The sequence below is a fragment of the Asparagus officinalis genome, unplaced genomic scaffold (genome assembly GCF_001876935.1).
Source record: "Asparagus officinalis unplaced genomic scaffold, Aspof.V1 AsparagusV1_Un106, whole genome shotgun sequence".
Taxonomy (NCBI): Eukaryota; Viridiplantae; Streptophyta; class Magnoliopsida; order Asparagales; family Asparagaceae; genus Asparagus; species Asparagus officinalis.
Genome location: NW_017972372.1, coordinates 123,929 through 139,905, shown reverse-complemented (window position 1 = coordinate 139,905; position 15,977 = coordinate 123,929). Strand labels below are relative to the sequence as shown.

General features: G+C 35.9%; 2 protein-coding genes across 4 annotated transcripts; one reads left to right on the top strand and one right to left on the bottom strand.

Annotated features, from left to right (window-relative positions):
• Positions 1–778: 778 nt before the first annotated feature.
• Positions 779–5,809, bottom strand: LOC109827284 (hemolysin A). 3 transcript variants are annotated; one of them, XM_020394278.1, is made up of 9 exons: positions 5,657–5,809; positions 5,157–5,241; positions 4,739–4,818; positions 3,716–3,818; positions 3,474–3,630; positions 3,133–3,261; positions 2,086–2,172; positions 1,445–1,489; positions 779–1,238 (listed from the first exon to the last, which is right to left on the bottom strand). In XM_020394278.1, exons 1-9 carry the CDS (start codon positions 5,748–5,750, stop codon positions 1,107–1,109), a joined length of 912 nt encoding a protein of 303 aa, XP_020249867.1. In that variant the 5' UTR covers positions 5,751–5,809; the 3' UTR covers positions 779–1,106. The 3 variants fall into 3 exon arrangements, with proteins under 3 accessions (XP_020249867.1, XP_020249868.1, XP_020249869.1); XM_020394279.1 differs by lacking the exons at positions 779–1,238; positions 1,445–1,489 and adding an exon at positions 1,605–1,703; XM_020394280.1 differs by lacking the exons at positions 779–1,238; positions 1,445–1,489 and adding an exon at positions 1,612–1,921.
• Positions 5,810–11,830: 6,021 nt separating this feature from the next.
• LOC109827268 (cytochrome b5-like) lies at positions 11,831–15,690 on the top strand. Its single transcript, XM_020394253.1, has 3 exons — positions 11,831–12,078; positions 12,191–12,257; positions 15,122–15,690. The coding sequence occupies exons 1-3, from the start codon at positions 11,995–11,997 to the stop codon at positions 15,394–15,396; spliced, it is 426 nt and encodes a 141-aa protein (XP_020249842.1). The 5' UTR covers positions 11,831–11,994; the 3' UTR covers positions 15,397–15,690.
• The last annotated feature ends 287 nt before the right edge of the window (positions 15,691–15,977 follow it).

Sequence of the window (15,977 nt, the reverse complement as noted above, 5' to 3'; positions counted from 1 at the left end):
AATCTCCCTAACAGAGCTAACCGGAAATTTCACATGGATGGTTAAAATTACGCAGGAGATATTTTTACCACGTAGGAGATATTTTTACAGGTGAAAATGTGGTTATCGTTGTTCGGGGGTGTCTTTTAACCCCTAATTAAGGGGGGTTTTCTGATTTTTAGCCCGCAGACTATAGTTTGGAGAAATTATGGCTTTCTCGCAATTGAGTAAGAAATTATGAGAATATTTAGGATTACAAATTTTCCTACTTGTAACAAATTAGACATGGAATTACAGTTGCGGCTATGTCGTCTGCCAAACTTCTATTGAAGAAAACCATATTTTACAAAAATTATTTGGATCAAAACTGCACTTAGCGGTTCTATAAAAGCTTGCACTACTGTAGTTAAAAAAGAATACAACGTAAAAATAATTAGTAACAGTGAAACGATTATACGTAAAGATAATTAGTAACAGTGAAATGATTATACTTTGATATTCAACAAATATTCATGAATATTCATAAATATTTAGTTTTGAGTTCGAGAAACTCCGAACATCTGAACATGGATATTTGAATTCGGGTTCGAGTTCGAATATATTTAACAAATACGAAAATGAACACCTTACTATTCAATTTACGTCGATCGTTTACCACCACGACTCAAGAATAGAAGTAATTTATCTACTTGGTACCGTAAAATATTGTGTAAATATATATTGCTAGTAATTTGAAAGTGCAAACAATAAAAAAGAAAATAGATTGTAAAAAAATAGTTAGATTGATGAGAGTAGAATCTATCAAACTCAACCCGCTAGGCCAATAATAATACATCTGTTCCGTTTATACATTGTCATATCTTCACATCTCAGCTACCAAGGTTTCTGGCTTACAGTTCTTACTCATAGATTTGTATTATACAACTTAAAAAGAGTCAAAATCTCCCTCAAACAAGGAAATAATCAGTTCTTCGAATTTTCGCACATGAACAATTCATGGCAACCTCACTTAAGGATTCAATATTCCTCGCGAGCTCTGAAGGCATTCCTTCATCTCATTGCTCGATGAACAAGAAAGTGAGATATTCAAGTCGTAGTGTTGTAGTCTATATACATAAAAGATTACGTCAACTTTTCGGTGTTCTCTGAAAGCAAACCAAGAATTCAGTGTTTCCCTCTGCACCCTTTAGAGGAGATTCTATCCACCCTTTGCTGCAGAATCCAAACTCTTGTACCCCAGTTATTATTTTATCAAGGACCTGCACGTAGGAATCGAGTTATGTTAGATTTTGCCGCTATGGATCTAATTTTAAATAGTTCAAACTTACTATATCTTATGCAAGTCCAAGGATACAATTTAGTAGTGATCATTTTTTTCATAAAACAATTAACTGTGAAAACAAAAGGTCATAATCATCACTGTAATAGCTAATTGTCATTATTAGCCTCATGCAGAAATACGTACTTCTTGATGTACTTGAGGATCTCTCACAATGCCGCCACCGCCAACCTGTGAAAAATAAGAAATGCTATTTTCAGGATATGTCAATAAATTCTAATTTGTATCAGCATTAAATTAGCATACTTCATTACAGGTTCTGAAAATTGAAAAGGACTTCCCTAAAAAGGGTTTAATTGTGGATAACCCCCTGCAGTACCGCTATATTGCTGATGGATCCCCTGTACTTCTATTGTTGGGGATAAACCTCCTGGGTTTTCAACTCCTGTTAGTTTTTCCCTTTAAATTAGTTATAGTATGATCATTATGCCAGTTTATAGTAAGTAATTCAGTTTATGAAGCTTGTATGTTCAGGTTTATGAAGCCCAATCTTAATGTGAAATTAATAGAGCTGAGAATCCATGGTCCTATTTGCAACTATAGAAGTAAAGAGGGTCTGTCTGCAATTCGATGATAGTAAACGGGTTCTATCTGCAGTTAGCCCTGAAACAACGCATTCCATGATATTAGCAACGGGCTTAAACTAGTAGAGCTTGAACTGTTATGATAAAAAAGAAATATGTTACAGCTATCTGGGGGGAAACACCTTAGAGAAAAAATCAACCAAAACAGTGATGATATTCTGAAAATAAGTAAAGAACTAGAACCTGAGATCTCCGAGCCTCAAACTGAGGCTTAACCAATGTCACCAATATAGATTCAGCCTTCATCAAATTGACAACAGCAGGCATCACCTATAGTTCATACAAGTTAATGTTAGGACTGCTAACTAAGCATACATACAAAATGAGACATGGTCTTTTTTTTCAGCCAAGGAAGTTAAGTCATTATAGCTGTTGTCTACCACAAAACTATTTTCCATTTAACTCTAAACATGGAATGTACTAAAAGATCTATACCATCATTAACATGTGATTCCTTGCAGATTTAGAATAGGCAATGAGTTTTAATGTGTCGTAACGTAAGATCAACTGGTAGTACCAACAGTGCTGCTAAGTAATTTTCTCTATTCTCTCAACTCATTTAGTGACAACTGTAAACGTTACATTGTGTTACTACATTATTAGCCCAGAATATACCACTTTAAGCTTTTGGATAAAGTTGCCACTTGCTAATATAAGGTACAAAGTTTCAACAAGTTTACATAAAGTCAAAGGATCCCGCCACTACACCAAAACTCCAAAAGTTGTGGTGAGGATTGAGGGTTATATTTTCATTCTATAATATGCCCCCTGCAGGTTGAAGGCCCTTTTACGGACGACCGGTATCTTGACTCACAGAGCAGTATCTTTTTTTTTAATATGCTTTAGAAATTATTAGTCAACAAGATTTAGACCTAGGTTGCTCTGGCACCATGTCAAATGTCACTGCTACAATGCCAAAACTCCAAATTTGACACCATGTCAAAGGTCACTGCCACAGTGCCAAAAGTCCAAATTTGTGTCAAGGGTTAAGGGCTATAGTTTTATACTCTATAACATAACATCTTTGGCAATTTAAGATATGAAACCATCATTCTCTCTTTCCAAGCAACTTATATTTACTCATTTTTCATGAGGGCATACTGAGTGCTAAGTTTGATCGATGCAAATTAAGCCCAAAACTTCGGAGCTGAGGCATTTGGATAAAGAGGTATTGAGGTATACAACAACAATCATTAACCAAAGAGAGTTCATTATTATGTGAAAACATACCGTAAGTATAGAAATGAATGAGAGGTCTAGAGTCACCAAGTCAACTTGTTGTGGAAGTTCAGAAAGATATCTCAAATTTGTTCTCTCAATTACAGACACGCGCTTGTCTCGACGGATTTTATCAGCCACCTGTAAATCCAAAAACTTAACCTCAACCCAAGTTGTTTCAAACAAAAGCAAAAGTAAATAAAGTTTAAGAGAATTTTTTAGTTAAGGTCACTGTAATACTTAAAACATTCTGTTATCTTTGTATAAATGAGATACGGGTTTCTAAATTTCGATCTAAAGAAAACACATGTAAAACACCATAAACAAACTAGAAAATTACTGAATAAATGTACCTGCCCATAGCCAACATCAACACCATAAACAAACGCTGCTCCATGCTGAAGCAAACAATCCGTAAATCCACCTGTGGACAGTCCTGAATCAAGTGCAACTTTTCCAGTAACATCAATGCTCAATTGTTCAATTGCAGCTTCTAACTTATATCCTGCTCTGCATTAAATAACATAGTTAAAAAATTGGTTATAAATAGATGATAAGGGGTTAAGGTAATCACCAAGTCTTCATAGAATATCACCTACATACATATTTTGGAACTTCGGCCTTTATCTCCACAACTGATTTATCAGATACAGGTGTACCCGCTTTGCTTACTACTTTTCCGTCCACAAAAACTTTGCCTGCAACAAAGACAGATAAGAGACTAAAAGGAGAAAGCATGGAAAACACGACAAAGCTACATAATTACTTTAAGAGGTCCAAAAGGTAGCTCTTTGCATTTTCTTTACAAAGAAATTAAATACAGTAATTTTAGAACTAAAACAATTGACTGTTTTCAATTTTATCTATACAAGACAACGACAGAATAATCACCAAATGTGTCTGACAACTATAATAAATAGCATATGTGTATTTGTAGAGGTTGAGATTTATTGCTCAAAGTTCATGGAATGTTTTTTGGTTTGATGGGCTAACAAAAGTTAATGTTTGAAGCAGATGGTTTGAAGTTTTGGCTGAAAACCAAGCATAGTTTTGAGTTTGACCAAAAAGTCTGACCTAAAGTCGTAGAAGTGACTCCTTAGCATATCTTTTCATATTCTTAGGCAAAATATACTTATAATAATCCTGCAAAACGCGTAATATCAAACTCAAATTATCAGCATTAAGATTGTATTGCAGATGACCTAACTTGTAAGCTATCAACATTGCTTCATGCTGGACTGATTCCTTTCTTATATTAACAACATTCATTTAAAGGGGGGGAAAACTAGACTCTTAGCTGGACTAGGATGATCATCTTTTTTGACATATGCAACTGAAATTCTAAGTAGAACTAGGATGATTATCTTTTTTCACAAATGATCTCTTTAGCTAGATGTCTCTTGTAATAATATTCCTTCAACGGGAAATAGCACCAAAACTTGACATTCATAATCTCAACTCCAGAACTGTGCACATACCACAGCAACTTTTGTTGACACTTGGAAAGGAAACGGAATAGCATCAATAAGAAATTAAGAATGAAGTATCATTTCACCTTTAAATGGCTAAAAGTGATAATTCCATAAATCATAAGAAAGAAGGCCATGGGGCCCCTGACCTTGTATAATCCATGACTGGATGAAGGTTCGGCTGTATTGTTGATATTGTTCAAGACATACCTCATCTAACCTTCTTTTCCTGAAATTAGAAAGGCCATATCAGTCAAAATCAGAGACATCACAAGACACTCTTTCACTTCACTCTGAGCAACAATGAAACATGTGATAACAAGAGAATGCTGGCTGCAATTTTCAAGACCAATCGGTAACTTCCTACAGCATCAAAATTGTTTAGAGGTGTCAAATTCACAATTGAAGATTGGTGAAGCTGCAGCTCAAGAAGCTGTGCATGTCTACGTCTAAGTTACATGAATTTTCTTAGAAAGCAATAATCTTTTCTAAGAAAAAAGCTACGAATTTTGTTATTTGGGCGTTGGGGGTTGGGGGGGGGGGGGCTGTTCTAGGTAGGAATATCACTTCTTCGGCAGCTGAATTCTTTCGGGTTTATCAGTTGCGAAGGTTCTGATAGGCCATGTCCGCCATTGACCGTTATTCAGTGACACTGGTAATCAAACCAAACAAGCATATGAACACAATTAACTCAAATATCACCACAAAGAACAAAAACTCACTCAATACAATTACTAAACAAAATGCATAACAAAAGCAGAGAAAAATAGTGCAAGATGTCACCTTTTTACTGCAGAGAGACAAAATAAAGCAGTTGGAATAATGGGTATCGATCAAAAACTAAATCTGATTAAGCCTAAGGCTCCAGAACCAACCAACGTAACTTGGGCAGAGGAAATTTCATCCTTAAATAGTAATAGATATAAAAGGGTACAGACCAAATAAGCAAATATCAAAGTCAGTCGATTGAACAAGAAAATTAAGTGGAATAATGATATTAAATTAGAAAAACAAAATTAGATGGGTGGGATTTAATGAGGTTTAGAGAAAGAGAGAAGGAATCATACAGAGAAGTCTTCGTTGTATAGTTGATGTGAAGAAGGACGACGAGAAGAAAGCTGATGAAGAGGAGCAAGACATCGGGAAAAACCTCTGAGCCATTGCTCTCTCTCTCTCTCTCTCTCTCTCTCTCTCTCTCTCTTCTTCCTTCTGGTTCAATTTCGAAAGAAAATGGGTTTTAGGCTTTTACTGGATTTTCAAGCATCTTCGGGTACGAAATGGGCTTAAAACATTGGGCTTTAATGGGCATCCTGAAAAAGGTAACATGATAAAGGAGTAAAAGGGCCTCCATAAAACATTTATGCTTATTTTAGAAGTATTCTGAAAGCGAAATATTACACTTGCAAACATAAATAGTAAAGTAAAATAAAACAATTCAGATGAAAAAAAAAACCTAGAAAATGAAGACTCCGCTATGATTTATTGCGTAGAAGTAAATGGGCCTCCTTGTCGTTAGATCTATAAAGGCTAAAAATGATGTTTTTAAAACCCCTCTTAATCAATTTAGTAATAAAACCTTCGTCAGTGAAATTTTAGTATTAAAATTCCACACATTCTACAACTAGACATTTTTCATTTGCCACTGGTGAAATTTTTTGAGAATTTTTTTTCAATTTAAAACACACTCACATCCAAAGACTGTTTTCATTCAATAAAACAGGGATAGTCATTCTTCTACTAACCATATGCATCTCCAAAACCACATAAGAAGAAAATAAATATGTAATTTGTCCATGTCACATGAGCTAAATAAAGTTACATTAGTTTTCTAATAATCCCGAATTAAGTCATGTGAGGGCGCATGCAATTTTACAATTAAATCTTTTTGCTAGCTGTGAAAAAATCTAATTGCACATTTGATGTACATTTTAATACCCAAAAAATGCCGGAATTTTTTTAATACCGAACATGCTAAGGGAGTTAAACATATATCGATATGATGATACATCTGTTTTCTAAATACTTAGAGCAATTTTTTTCGTAGTCCAGGTACTATTTTAAAATAATTTGATCCTACCCTTTTATTACATGTTTGTTGTTTTTATGGGACATGGACTTCATTTATGAGAGATTATACAATTCCTCAAGAGGGGGACTATTTAAAACCCACCTTACCCTTATCTTTATAGTCCAAGTATTATAGTCTGGTCCGGATTAAAATTTTCGATTAAGATTGCCCTTAATATTTTGGAGATTTTCCAGATCAAAATCATTTTCTCAAAAATTTTATTTTTTTAATTTTTTTTCATCAAGCGATTATTTTCGTCGAGTTGCTATCGTATTCTCACAAATATTTATGTTCTTTTTCTTTCCAGCGAACAGAAAAACTGTATTTTTCATCCCCATGGGGAATCCAAATAATGCTAGAGAACAAGTAACGCTAGATAAAATTGACAAACACGATGACTGTCTTATTAGCAAAATTTAACCAAGACTTAGTCTTCGTTTCTATAATATGTATGCCCATGGTCAACGTTCTAAAATAAAAGAATAAAACTAACAATGCACATTCCGGCGTAGTAAACTAACAAGATCATATTAAAATAGGGTTGTTTATCGTTTCATGATAGGTATAATGTGGTATACATATTTCGTAAACAAGTTCATGTTAGGGGGGTTAGTCATCTAGAACTTAAAACTGGAACTGGGATAATTTGTGGGATAAAATTTTAAGGTGTTAGTCACATAGAACTAGGAAATGGGATATTTTTTTATAGTATTAGTCAAGTGGAACTTTTGTAGAACTAGAACTATATTATTTTTTTGGTGCGTTAGTCAAGTAGAATTCTACTAGAATTAGAATTGGGATAATTGGTCATAATTATCCCACAAATTATACTACCTATATATATAACCGTAAGTTCTCCTCTCTCAAATTATCCCACACATTGGAAAGAATACAATTGGAAAAAAAAAGTGAAACGTCGCCTCCCTCCCTCTTGGTTAGTTTCTCCGCCTAGAAAATTTCTCTGCTATTAAGTCAATCATCCGTTCATTTTTTTGTCTTTACTTTGTTTTTGTGATGATTAGATCTTTTATTATTATCTTCAAGATGTATTACTTTATTGATAGCTTTTTGACGTTAAATTACTTTATTATTATTTGTTTGATCTAAGTTTTCTCTCCACAACAGTGGTTTAGGTTAAGAATATAGTGTTGGTGGGTTAGTGCTAAAGATATGCGGGCTATTTATGTTTTTTTTATAAGTTAGAAAGCAACTTTGCAATCACATTGATGATTAGACGTTGAATGGTTAATGGTGATATCTATTATTATTAAATCGGCTTAGTAAATTGATTGGGATATTTATAGTTCATATGTCGATCATCTGTTTAGCGGCCATGGATGATTCATGTGTACATTTTTATTTATTTGCTGATTTGGTTTCAGCGATCATGATGAGATTGGTCCAAAGGGTTAATGGCTGAAAAATGCTTATTTTCTTTCTTTATGATGTTATGAGATTTGAACTTCGACATTTATGATCCTCCGCTAGAAGCTCCACGAAATGTTGCTGATGCAGACGATGACTCAAATAAAGAAGATGAGTTATAGACTCAACGAGCAGCTGTAGGAGCTTGGAGAAATTCTATGGCAGATGCCATGTGGGATGATGAAAGTCGAGTCACTCTAGGGATTTAGATTTTTATTTATTTGTAAATTATTTTATTATTTGAGATGAATAGTGATGCTTTATTGCATTATATTTTATAGTTATTACTAGAATTTGCTTATCAATATTATATTATTTTTAATATACAATTATTAACAATAGTAATTTATACCCACCATTACCCCCACCAAATTATCCTACCAAATTATGCAACTTCATAATATTATCCATCATTATCCCACCAAATTATCCTACCAAATTATCCCATTTTAAGAATTACTCATCATTGTTCCACTAAATTATCCCAGTGTTAAAATATTATCACACTTTACCAATTATCCCAGTTCTATTTAAAAAGTTCTAGGTGACTAACCCCAAACAGATGCATTGATACAATGTTAGTTGATTAGAGGATAATAGAGTAAATTTGGTTATGATATTAGTCACATTTCATAGGACCCCTTAAAAACAAACACGGCTTTAGATTAACTTGATTTAGTCCGAATGCTAGTCCATATGAAAATAAACATTCAACTAGACTAAAATAGTTTCAGAATAACGCAATTCTAGGACTATAATCTCGAGAATATAATACCTACAAATCGCTAGATGGAAAATAAACACGGCCTTAACGCAGTGGCGTAGCCAAGATTTTTTTTTTGTTTTTTGCCCTAGGCGAAAAAATAATCCTGCCTGACGATGAATCCTAAGGCGCAAACATCGGCGAAGGAGATGTCTCGTCCTCTTGCTCCTCCGTCGTCGAAGTCGGCACAAAACCTAGATTTGAGTGGGGAAGCGAGGAGAAGCTCCTCGAGCTCGGTCGTCGAGGGGCTCCCCTCGTCGGAGTCGAGGATGGGCCTCCAGAAGTTGACAACGGAGCTCCCCGATTTTACTTTCTTGTCTTGGGCAGCTGCTCAGAGCAAGCCCCGTGTGGCTCCGCCACTGCCTTCACGCATAATTCGTAATGTCTAAACTATACAAATCTGTATCATTGTGTGTACGTGAATCATGGGGAGCGGATTTGGAGATGAAACCGAACATCGCCCGTTTGAATGCACGTGCCGCCCAGCTCCTTCAACCTGCCGAAATTTCTATCCCAAAATTGTTTACTTTCATTCCCCCCCACCCCCCCTAATTAAAAAAACAATAGTTTTCTCCACACGCCGTAGCCTTTTCGAATATTTTAACGGACCACGTTACCTCACGATGTGGACCCGATCCGATCCCATCCATCATCTCCCGTTTGACGAATCTGAACCATCCATTTCTCAGATCCCGATCCCAAGCAAGGTCCAAATCCGAAAGTTCAGGCATCAAATCCTCATCAGACCCGATCACCTGTCCGTACTAAAACAATAAACATGATACCCCACAACTAAAAGTATGCCACGTGTCAGAGTAAAGCTGAAAACTACTCTTACCAGCCAACTAATCGGTATGGCGCGTAGTCAGTGTCATACCGTCGTGCTCGTCCTGGGAGTGCCGGTCCAAATGAGGCTGTTACCAGGAAAGGAACAAATAAATATAAAAAATATCAAAAATTAAATAAGACTAATTAAGAGGCTGTTTGGTTTTTTTCCCCCTTGAAAAAAAAGAAAATGATAGGAACACACCATCAACCATACCCTCTCTCTCATTTGATACATTGCACCGGGACCCGCATGTGATTTTAAAATTTTTAAAATCTCATGTGAGGCCCGGTGCACTATAGCAAATGAGAGAGAATGTGTGGTTGGAGTTGTGGTTGGGGGTGTGCCTCTAGTGCCACTCTGAAAAAAAAATTTAATTTCCAGAACAAAACAATCAAACAAAAATTGATCTCTTGATATATAATATTTAGAATTGTTTAAATTAAATAGTAAAATTTTAAATTAGAGAGTTTTTTTATGAATTTCTAATTCAGAGATTATCACATGCTTGACCTATGCAGAAGACTAAAAGTGATTATCTAGATTATAAATATTGATGCTAGATCCATTCTACCGTCAAAATAAATTCAATCATATAATTGACATGTATTAGATATCTAAATACAAATATAAATATTTAACCGATATATGTGTAAATATATATCTACGTCCCCTATTGAAAATCAAGGGGGAAAAAATTCATATACATGATCAGCAAGATATAGCTTCTTGAACTTAATATTATAACCAACGACTTCTTTTTGAAAAAGAATTTAATCTAGATACGTATTACTGAGTGATACACCTCAAGAATATATTATTATATAGGTTTTTTTATATGAAAACCGTATTTAGTTTTATTTACATTGATGGATATCACTTTTTTCTTTTTCTTTTTATGAAAACCACATTTAATTATTGTTATGGTTGCGATGTAACACATTTTTACCCTTGTAGTTTACAAACGACACCAACCATCCATAATACCCTCACTTCTCCTCATTCTCACCCACCATCATCTTACTCACATTATGTGAGATCAAAAATGTGTGACATTGCAGTCATAACCATCATTAAAAGTAATCTTCATAAAATAAAATAAAAAATAAATTTTATTTGTTTGAATAAAAGTAGAGATGATTTCAATGTAAGGGCCCGTTTGGTTGGTTTATTTTGAAGGGGAAACCTGTCACAAATATCTCATCTGTGGCAGCTTTCAACCACTTTCTCCCTAAAAAACGGGCAACCAAACGGGCCCTAAGACACCCTATTATGTTCGATGCACATCAGATGTGTCTTTTGACTAGGCAGGGCCGGCTCTGTGGGAGTTCAACCGGTGCGCCCGCACAGGGCCCCCGAAATTTGGGGGCCCCAAATTTTTTTAATTTATATTTATATATAGAGAGAGATAGCAAATATGGATCATCCTTTTCACAAACCCCTTAATCTCAACCGTCCAAATCAAAACCCCTCCTTCAAAAGAAACCAATCTTCACAAATCAGATGATTCAGATTGTCGAGCTCGCTGTTGCGTCACTGCCCCCGCTGGCTGCTGTCGAACTCGGAATCAAAATCACAGATTAAGATGTAAGATTTGGGTCTCTTTTTTTGGGATTACTTAGGGTTTTTGTTGTTTGATTTTTGTTGTTCATTTGATGCCTTTTGTTCAGTTGTTGTCGCACAGGGCCCCTAAAATCTCAGAACCGGCCCTGTGACTAGGGATGCATATGTACAAGAAAAATTCCTCAAGGACCCAAAATATGAGACCAATAGAGGGGACAAGTGAGGTGTCTCCCTCTTATTTAATGAGTTGATCATCATTAATGATGGTCAACTCATTATCCAATAGGAGGGAGACACCTCACTTGTCCTCTCTATTGGTCCCATATTTTGAGTCCCTGTAGCAAAGCTCTATGTACAAGTCCAAACAATAAATTTGTATATTTATTGTGTTTGTCCATGGTCGAAATACAACTACGTTAGCAACATCCAATAGAATTAATAACCACGTCCAACATAGTGGTCAATAGATTTGAATAGTTTACTATGTTAGTATGCACAATGCACCTATAGTTGCATTGTGTATACCACCCTCCTTTGACTTGAAGCTCTGTTTGACCAAGAATTTAACTATACACTCTCACCTACTTAATTTGTGTGGCCAGAGGCCCAGAGCTACCTTCTTGCATCTCTATATTTTTTCCCTCATCTACACAATTTCCCAATATCCTCCTCCTCCTCCTCCTCTTTCTCTCTCTCTCTCTCTCTCTCTAAGATTTTTATTTTCTCTATTTTTGCAACAAGAGGGAGAAAGAAAGAGAAGATGCAGGTATCACAGAAGTACTCTCCATCTGAGGTCTCCCTTCACTCCACCAAGAAAGATTGCTGGCTGGTCATCCATGGAAAGGTTTTGAATCCTTTTTCTTTAAAAAAATTTGATGGGTTGATTGTGAAGGGGTTATCTGAAATTTACTTTTTTTTTGCTGAATTTATGATCTTTTTATTTTTTATGTGTTTAGGTTTATGATGTAACCACTTTTTTGGAGGACCATCCAGGAGGGGAGGATGTTCTCCTCCATGCATCAGGTACTGTCTCTTTTTTTTTTCTTTTTGTGTATTTTGCATTGAAATCCTGCAAAAGATCTGGTGATTTTGTGAAGGGTACTCCCTAATTTCTGCATTATATTATGTGCTGTTGATCTAAAAGAGTAACAAAGCAAAATTGGCTTTTGTGTTGATATTTTCCCAGTAGTTAGTGAATTTGTATGTAGATCTCAAGAGATCTGTGGTTGTAAACATTTGTTTTGATGCATCTGTGATTTTTCACGGCTGTTGTCTCTAAAAAGAGACCAATTTCTACTGAAAATTTGTAGTCGACCTTAATGGTGTGTTTGGGAGTTTACTAAGAGAAGGGAAGGAAAGGTAAACAACGGGAAGGGAAGGGAAGGGAAGGGAAGAGAATTGTAATATGTTGTTTGGGAGTTGAGTAAGGTGAATGAAGGTGAAAGAAAGTAAATATATGTAAATTTACATAAATGACTTTATACTAATAACACATCAGCCCTTTTATTTGTTTTGATGGGGGTAAGAATGTCATTACACCCCTTTACCCTCCTCTACCCTCCTCTACCGCCCGAATCGGGGGGGAAAGAAAACCAAACAATTTTACCCTCTTTTCCCCTTCCTTCCTCCTCTCTACCCTCCTTAAAAAAACTCCCAAACAAGGTGAAAGCCTCATTTCTCTTCCCCTCCCCCTCTCTACCCTCCATCCAAACAGGGCATAACTGCAAAGTTATCTTTCACAAACTGCTACTTAATTCCAGTTATTCTTTTCAACTTACTAAAAATTAATGCATTTATACTGCATCTAACGCCCTTCTGGACGAAGGAAGTATCAGAAGTAGCAACTTCAAAAATTATGAAGTAGAGATTAGTGGAAGTGGTACTTTTTTGTTTATTTCACATATTTTTGGAAGTAATGGAAGTGATGCTTCTTCCTCTTCATTTACTTTTTCTTTGGATGGCAAATGGAAATATCATTACGAAGACGGACATAAGTTCTTCTAAGATTATTTTTTTAGAGTGAAGAATATCCACGCAATTTAAAAGCTAATTTAATTCCTAAATTGATGCATATTTCAGCTGCATATTTCAGGGGGAAATATTTAAGTACGATGCCACGTAGGCGATGTATCATTGTTTTATTTGTTCGGAAGTAGTAGAAGTAGCCTCTCTGTTACTTTTGCTACTTCATTTCCACTTCTGTGCAAACAAACATGCCCTAGTTGGTACTAAGTATCGAGATGAACACTTCTAAGATGACGTCATATTCCTAAATTTCCATAGGGATAATGTCGTTTATGGCAATGTTCAGCTGCAATTTCTTCGTAGGAGAACTTAGGAAAGTTGTGAAGTCGTAGGTCCACAGTAAACTTTCTCAGTGTTCTTTGTTTGGTTGCACTTCTATTGACAAAGAAAGATGAATAATTTGTCCCCAATGATACTGACATGACACTTAAGATAAATTCAGTCGAAGTGGAGTGATTTTGCTACAAGTCTACAACGTGCAAGAAAAAACATAAATTAGAATACACCGCTAACCCCAGCTGATGCTTAATCCTTTTTCGTTCCATTTTCTTCTGTTGTTCTCAGCCATCACAGACCTCTTTCCTTTTTCATTTTCAGTCATCAAAGGCCACTGCCGAGTGAGGATGTGGTGAGGCATCTCATGTTGTAGATTTTGAGGATTCAGGGTAGCATAAGGTAGGATCGATAGATATCTGCGTTTTTGAGGGGGAGAAATAGAATTTTGCTAAGTGAAGGATTTGTAACCGTAGAATAATGTTAAAAACAGAGATCTTGGGAAACAGGGGATTTGTGGAGCTTCATCTCTTTGGGAACTCACTTAAGGGAAGGGAAGGAAGCGTAAATTTTTCCTTCCCTTTCCTTCCCCTCCTTTACACTCTAGCTTGGGGTGTAACATTTTAGTGTAAAATTTCCGCATCTTCCCCTCCTCTACTCTCCCAATAAAACTCCCAAACAAGGTTAATTTCAAATTTCTCTTCCCCTTCCCTTCTCTACCCTCCATCCAAACATAGCATTAGTGATGAACAAACGATATAGTTGGCACAGAAGCTATTATAAAATTGTCCTGTCTGCGAACCAACATAGATTGCATTGTGGGTATTCATCTAAAACCCCCCAAAACACCCTAAAATCCCTCTAAAAAGCTAAAAGATCCGATCCTACCTTGTGCTTGAGATTCTGTAAACCTCGAGACCTCACAATTTAGCAACTTTCTCGAGTTTTACGTCAAAGAAGTTGCAACTAAATGTGCCCTAATTGTATGATTGTAATTTAATTAAGATTCTATCCAGTTTCTCCTACTAAAAAACAGTTGATGTACCACTACTTTTAATTGGGGTCGTCAATTTTTATTGACGAAATCAGATCAAAGGAGGCGGTATGGATTCTATTTTTTAGGTGGTACGTCTCGTCTTTTCTCTGTTTCATTAGAAGTAGCAGTCTTTCTGCTACTTTTAGCAGTGGAGAGGATTCAAATCGTTGTACGTAATTCCCCAGTTCTTTTGGAAAGAAATAATGATCATGTTATCAACTCAAAGAATCAGGCGGAGGAAGATATCACAAGGAGCACTTCACGTCTAGTGGTTTAATTATGTGTTGTTGAGTAGAAGTACTACGTTAAACAAATTGTTAGTTTTTTCTTATTACTCCATCTCATGCATTCCTTTTTTTTAGAGCTTTATTACCAATACCAATAAATCACCGGTATAATCAGTGTCCTTGCTTCTTATATCCCAAGAATCTAGCTGAACTGAACTTTTTCTATGCGATATGTACTTGCAATGTTATCCACAAAATCAAATATACATGATCAAGAAAATTGTGCAACTACACTTATTTTTCCTTCATCTCGATACATTATGAAGCCAGTGGAGATGCAACCGAGTCCTTTGAAGAAGTTGGCCACAGCTCTACAGCAACCAGCATGATGGAGGGCTACCTCATTGGAACCGTTGAAGGCCAGGTCAACACCAGAGATTCAACTGGAGCTCCGAAGCCTCCGGCAGGCGGTGGGGCCCCCAGGAACAAGGCATTGCTGGAGGCTCCTTCTTCAAGCTTCACTGACTATCTCTTGCCTTTGCTTGTTCTTGCCTTGGCCTTTGGATCTTGGTACTACCTTACTTTTATCAACAAGGCTTAGAGAGATTATGTCGGTTGGCTGAGTGGTGTATTGTTCTAAGATTATTATAAACATTGAATAAGTTGTCTAAAAGCTTTATATTGATGGGAGATTGAGAGTTTTTTTTTTGTACTAGAGGTATTGCTTAAGAAATAAACCTAATTACAGAGAATTTCTTGATTGCGACTATTAGAAGAGGTTGATGGTTTTATTTTCTTAGGAAATTGAGGGGTTATTGAAGTTTCAATGGAATGTATTGTTATTAATAGTTTGAAGAAATACTTGTGGACAAGTAGTATAAAGCTTGTTACATTATTACCCATGGGCAAGCGTTACCCTGTATCAAATTTCTCTCACAAAATAGGCATCTAAATCTCATCTAGATCCATTCCCTACAGCTTGAAGGCACGCTGGTTTATCAATTGATTACATTTCATAGGATCAAACAATGCTTGTATTCTGAATCTCCAAACTGTGTAATGTTTTTGAATAGAAAGTGGATTTATTCATCATATTGCAGTGTAAGGTTGAACCATTCTATCATTAATTAAGGTCAACTTGTTGGATTCGAGATGCGAGATGCAAGTCCTGGGACTTTTTTT

Coding starts and splice junctions, on each gene's coding strand:
- LOC109827284 (XM_020394278.1), bottom strand. CDS start 5,750: ATGGCTCAGAGGTTTTTCCCGATGTCTTGCTCCTCTTCATCAGCTTTC. Junction 5,242..5,656: donor TATACAACGAAGACTTCTCT/GTATGATTCCTT, acceptor TTTGATTACCAG/TGTCACTGAATAACGGTCAA. Junction 3,631..3,715: donor GTTCCAAAATATGTATGTAG/GTGATATTCTAT, acceptor TATTTAATGCAG/AGCAGGATATAAGTTAGAAG.
- LOC109827268 (XM_020394253.1), top strand. CDS start 11,995: ATGCAGGTATCACAGAAGTACTCTCCATCTGAGGTCTCCCTTCACTCC. Junction 12,079..12,190: donor GGCTGGTCATCCATGGAAAG/GTTTTGAATCCT, acceptor TTATGTGTTTAG/GTTTATGATGTAACCACTTT. Junction 12,258..15,121: donor TGTTCTCCTCCATGCATCAG/GTACTGTCTCTT, acceptor TACATTATGAAG/CCAGTGGAGATGCAACCGAG.